This window comes from Pyrus communis, chromosome 1, assembly GCF_963583255.1.
Source record: "Pyrus communis chromosome 1, drPyrComm1.1, whole genome shotgun sequence".
Taxonomy (NCBI): Eukaryota; Viridiplantae; Streptophyta; class Magnoliopsida; order Rosales; family Rosaceae; genus Pyrus; species Pyrus communis.
In genome coordinates, this window is record NC_084803.1 from 19,608,043 (window position 1) to 19,613,952 (window position 5,910).

Consider the following 5,910-nt stretch of genomic DNA (forward strand, 5'->3'; position numbering starts at 1 on the left):
GACAAACGACGTGTAACGTAGCCTGCCAAAAAAGCAGCATAAACCTGCGAACTACCACTAGAGACAACCAAGGTTCCATCGCCCAACAAAATCAAATCTAAAAGGAAGTAGAAACGCTCAAACTCAATATCAATTGGCAATCTACGCCAAGCGTAACCATGAGCAGCTAACTCGTTAGCCAAGAACGAACGGCGTGTACCGCAGCCATGATACGAACGAGCAGGACATAAGAAGGGCAGCACAGACCCATAAGTCATCACCGGGGGCAATCGAAGGCTTCCCAACGAAAGAAGATCCATAAGGAAGTAGCGCACGTAGACCACCGACGAAACACCACATAATAATGGCTATCCTTGGCTCACGCCGAGCCAATATTTCAAATCTCAAAGCTCCAGAAAAAATTAAGCAGAAAGAAAATTAATCTTTTCTTACCTTTGTGCGGCATAGAGAGAAAGAAAAACAACGATGAACAACTCTTTGCAAGGGTAGGCAAAGAAGAAGGCTAGGGGCGGGGGAATAAATTTCCATTGGTTTTCTCTCTTTCTTGTTGGGAAAAATTGGTCTCCAAATTTATTTAACCCTCTACTTAAGGCAGGCTTAAATAGGTTTTGGTGGCAATTGGTTTCCTTTAAGTGGAAGAACTACATCAAATTAGGAAGCAACTCTCTGCTTACCCAAGTAGCTTGGGATTTCTACACTTACTGCCCTTTTCTGCATGTAGCCTAGCAAGTGTTGGGCCTTTGTGGTGCCAAAAATAGTCCCAAAAATCCAGAAGACGACATGTGAACTTTTTTCTCAAGTAAGACAAGATTGCCCTCATTAAATGGACAGGTCACACAAATATTCTCACGCGATGCTCAACAGCCCCAGAAGTTCAAGTAGGGGAATACGAATGCTCAAAACTCCCTTGCTTGTGGCATGGAAAAGTCAAAGGTATTAAAGATAGGCTTAAATTCTAAATCCTATCTATAATAAAATCTCAAATGAAAATCAATTCCATCAAGTAAGGAATCCTCACAATCAATCGGAGATACTCTCACCATTATCCCAAGATATTATTTCCTCGCGCATCCTCTCGATGACATACCTTGGCCATGTATCGAGCAAAACCCTAATACTATGGTCGGCCACTTGCTCCTATAAATACATCCATCTCCTCCAAATTGTGGTAAGCTTTTTGCTACGCATACAAGCTCTGAACACTTACTCTTTTTAGATAAACTAACTTAGGTATCGGAGATCCATTGGCCAAACCACTTCCCAACCTCATAAGGGCGTGAAACAGCTTTTGTTTTTGATCAAAAATGTTGATTATTTTATAAGTATAAATTCGGTAGGACTGAAGATGACATATTTTTGCTACTAGAGAACCAAACTAAAATGAACCGAACACACTCCTAAATTTGAAGGTGCCGTAGTTTTCCCGCAATTAAGAATATTTTCAACATTAAGTCTTAGAAGAGTGGGTCTTTTTAATTCTTTTTATAAGATGGGTGGTCATGTAAACTAGTCAAAATGTAATCTTTGATTCTTCAAGAGGATAAATGGCCCTTGTGCAAGACTGTTTTGTTATATTTTTCATTTCAAGCAATTTTAAGCTACACTAAAAATAAGAAAGGTTTAAACTTGAAAAGCAATGTGTTAAAGAAGAAATCTATCCATCAAAGAGATCATTTATGAGTGCAAGACCTTATTTATAAGTGGAACAAAAAATCATTGTCTTTCTCTAAAAATTATCTTATTAGGAACATTATGCTACATTTATAATTCATTTGTGTATATATAACGTGTTTTATTTTATTTTATTTGTAAGAACATCGATATTTGATATTGAAGAAATGAAATAGTGTAGTACAAAAGCAAAGAAGAAAGTGGAAGCCAAACAAAACTAGAGAGTAATGAAGGTTTAGGCGAGCTAAACTACTTAAAAAATTTGGCCATCTAACTATTATTATAGTCTTACTCTCGTCCTATACAAGGTCATCAGAATGAATCAAGACTCTGTAATTTAATTATCAACTACTAATGTAGTATTTTTTTTTTTACAGAGCAATTTGAAAAAAACAATTACAATCATGCGACGATATTACAATCACATTTCAAGAATTTTGTCATAACGTCGACTGATTTGTGCCTGAAATTTATGGGATTGAGCTTGTGTATTTGAGCTAGCCACATGTAAATGATGCGGAATTGACAACGATGGAGCACCTTGGGGACCATAGATACTTACATAGAGGTTTTATTTTTTAGGCAATCACAAATGCAAACAAAGAACAAACTAGTGCAAACCCACACCAATTGGGGCCCATAAGTGGTCAAAATGATGAACTGCCCACCCACAAATGTTGACTTGAACATTACTTTTCCTACCACTACTACCCCCACCTTTGAGGCAAAGACATTGCAAAAAATATATTAATAAATAACAATAATTGCCCACCCACAAACTTTGACTTGAGCTTTAATTTTCCCCAACAGATCCTCTCCGGATTTTTTGGTAAGGATTATTGGAATTCGTAAATCGTGTTCATTTATTATACATTGTATGATAAATTTTTATTAGGTACTATTTATATTTAATTTTAAATAAAAATATTAAAATAATTTCTAACCACACAATGTACGATTAACGAATATAATTCACGAATCTCTGAAATCCTTATAAAAAGGATCCGAAGGATCTGGATTCTAATTTTCCGACCCACATCAAAAGCTTCAACTCCATCACCATCTTTGTCATTTAATATCACGGTCTAATAATATTCTTCTTTACTTGTAAGTGAAAGATTTTAAGTTTGATTCTCACCAAAGATGAATTTGTATCACATTATTGCTCGCTTGTTGTAAGACTAATTTCGTCCCCCTTCTCCTTCTAATAGATTATGTCGTTTGTTCAAAAAATAAAAAAGCACCATTTTTGTCTTTGAAGGACTTTGCAGCCCCTTTTGTAGGCCAACAATTTTCTCCTTAATTCCCTCCAAATTCATCCAACCATTTTCTCAGGAACCAAACAGAAAACACTCTCTCTAAATAATCCCACCTCTACCAATACCCAATTAGCCTCGCTGGAATAAAAATACCCAATTAGCCGTTCCCAACCAGCCAACTGCCAACCCCACAAGTTGCCTTTGGTCAACCGTCACAAATACGACATGTTGGTCCACTTCTTTACAATTCTTTGACCCGATCCCTTCCATTTCTTTGAATTTTCTCCTTTCCCTACACTATTTTATTCAAAAGAAAATGAAAAAACCTAAACTTGGGGTGATGGAGGGGAAAAGTAGGCATCATGATCCATCCAAGACAAGAACCAAAGTAAAAGCAATCAATCCAAATACAAAAACATCAAGTTGGAAAGAACAGTCCCCAACACCCACTCTCTTCTTTTTCTAATCAATTACACTAATCACTCTATTACACTAATCACTATTAATACGGATTAAATTAGTTAGGCAGGACAATGTGTTTTCGAATCTACATGTATAATACCAAATCCACCATCATTGTTTCTATTTTTGTTTTAAATAAGATTTAATTCACATTGTTTGAAGAGAAAAGGAATCCCCATATTGTACAGGACAATGAACTAATTTGACTCAACTCATCACCTCCTTCGAGATGGAAATGAGTCCGACCGAGTCAGTCCGAGTTGGAACTGTAAAACTACCATCACTGTACTACCATTAATTCCCCTCCCAAAGCAAAAAGAAGGAAAAAAACCCAAAAGATTCAACTTTGATGATCTAAGAAGATTCTAGAATGAGATTGGAGGTCTCTGCAACTGAGAGAGAGTGATTGTGGTCACCTTCGTAGGTAACCACTAGCATTGCCGGATCGTCCAGAGCTCTCTCTACGTGTTTTCGAGCCGGGCATCCTCTTACGCTGCTGCATTTGTAGTATCCCCTGAAAATTTACACAAATCAGAACAAGAACTAAAGAACAGAGCATAAACTCCCAATAGTTCAGAGTTTGGGGAGGCAAAAAAGTCCAACTGAAGTGATTTAGCTCGAGCGATCGAAGCTTTGGATCGGAGTTCTACCTTGGATGTGGAGATCCCTTTATGGGTTTCTGTCCGTACTTTCTCCAGGAGTAATCGTCGGGTGGGATATCCGCCATCTTCAAGCTTATAGCTGGAATTCTTACAACCCTCTTCTGTCTCAGCTTTCTGTAACGAAACCCACAATCCAGAATTTCAATTTAGTAAACAGATTAAGAAAGGGATTAATTAAGTTAATCAGAAGCTAAAATTTGATTAAGAGAAAGACTGGAAAGAGAAAGGGACCCACCTCTTCTTAGAGCAATGGCAGCGGCCGGAGGATCCAACACCGCACTTCCGCTTCAGCGAGGTGGAGGAAAGCGGCGGCTTTCCGGCTGAGGAAACCTGGGACAAATTGGTAATTTGAAAAGCCGAAGACGACATTGGTTGCTTGCTGTCGGAGTCGCCGGTCAACGACGACATAAACGACGTCGCAGCTGAATACGAGAAATTTATAGTGTTAGAGGAGTCCATAGTGCTCTCGAGCACCATACTGTGGTGATGGTGATGAGGAGGCGGGATCTGCTGGATCGGCGTCGCATGGTAAACTTCCGTGGACTCTAAAGGAGCTTGCTTGACGACGATGTCTTGGCTATGGCTCTGGTATTGGGGTTGGAAAGACGACCCGGAAGTCAAAGTCAAAGGGGCTCGCCGGAACCGGGCGTGGCCGGTCCGGGTCCGACCCAGAAGAGAAATGACCTTCTTGAACTTGGAAACGGCGACGTCGGCGACGGCTCTGCAATCCATGTCCATAGCCGTCGACGGATATTTCTCTTGGTGCTGGTTCTGCTGCGCCTGCGACAGCAACCGAATAAGCTTCTCGACGCTCTCGAGGCCGGAAGCCGCTTCCTGCACGGCGTTTTCTTCCAACTTGGCGGAGAAGCTGCTGTTGCTGCTGGTGTTTCTGTAACCCATGAAATCAACGGCCATATCTGACCCTCTTGAGCATAACAAGGAAAAGGAAAAGCGAGCAGAACAGAGAAAGCAGAGAGGGGAGAGGAAAAAGGAAAAGCGTAAAAGAGAGGGGGGAAGGGGTGTTGATAAAGAGGAGAAAAACGGTTACTCCACGTATCACAGTACAATTACAGGAATGGAAAAATATAATTGTTTTTTAATATCCGATATGGGATGGTGGCGGATTTGCTATCCCTAAAATATATCAAAAATACTATTTTTATTATTTATTTAAACTATAATTTATATTATCCTTCTAATAAAAATGAGATATATATGCGTGAGCACGACTTATATTTATTAAAAATAAGATACAAATGATAATACAACTAAATGACGAATGTAGCATTATATCTTCTTGTTAATTTTGCAACATTGTTAAGTCCATTACATTATATCTTCTTGTTAATTTTGCGACATTTTTAAGTCCATTAGAACATAACTGAAATACAAAATATAACAATCTCATCATTTTACTAGCCTTTCTACCCATTCCAGTCAATGTCTTCCGAGCTTATTCTAGTGCAACAACAATGCTAGAGAGATTAAATTTGCAAACTAAATGATGTGTCACCAATAGGAATAATCATGTTTATTAATGTTTAAATAATAAATCAATCATTAATTTCCATGTCTCTTAGTTTCTAAAACTTTCTCTACAAATTTAGTCTCTCTAGCATTACCCCTTCACTATTATCGGCTCCTTTGCAATATGATGATATCATTAGAAGGCTTAAGGCTTGTTTTGTATTCTACTTGAATCCAATTTTTTAGATTCAAAAACACTTTTTAAGTTTTACAAATTGAATACTTGTTTGTTAGGCATGTTTTGAAAAATTGAACTCAAAACTAACTTGAAAATTAGTCTACTGCTAAATAATACAAAAAGTGACTTTGTAAATTCCAAACCCACTACA

At 38.2% G+C, this 5,910-nt stretch overlaps 1 protein-coding gene across 1 annotated transcript; it reads right to left on the reverse strand.

The window, feature by feature from the left end:
• Positions 1-3,486: 3,486 nt before the first annotated feature.
• LOC137707852 (probable WRKY transcription factor 7) lies at positions 3,487-5,058 on the reverse strand. The gene is made up of 3 exons (XM_068446782.1): positions 4,290-5,058; positions 4,043-4,168; positions 3,487-3,906 (listed from the first exon to the last, which is right to left on the reverse strand). The coding sequence occupies exons 1-3, from the start codon at positions 4,967-4,969 to the stop codon at positions 3,747-3,749; spliced, it is 966 nt and encodes a 321-aa protein (XP_068302883.1). The 5' UTR covers positions 4,970-5,058; the 3' UTR covers positions 3,487-3,746.
• Between the last annotated feature and the right edge of the window lie 852 nt (positions 5,059-5,910).

What these genes read in the sequence shown, in the direction of transcription:
- LOC137707852 (XM_068446782.1), bottom strand. Translation starts at nt 4,969, where the DNA reads ATGGCCGTTGATTTCATGGGTTACAGAAACACCAGCAGCAACAGCAGC. An exon ending in TGCCATTGCTCTAAGAAGAG is followed by an intron (nt 4,169 to 4,289) that starts GTGGGTCCCTTT and finishes GTTTCGTTACAG; the next exon opens with AAAGCTGAGACAGAAGAGGG. An exon ending in AAGGGATCTCCACATCCAAG is followed by an intron (nt 3,907 to 4,042) that starts GTAGAACTCCGA and finishes GTAAATTTTCAG; the next exon opens with GGGATACTACAAATGCAGCA.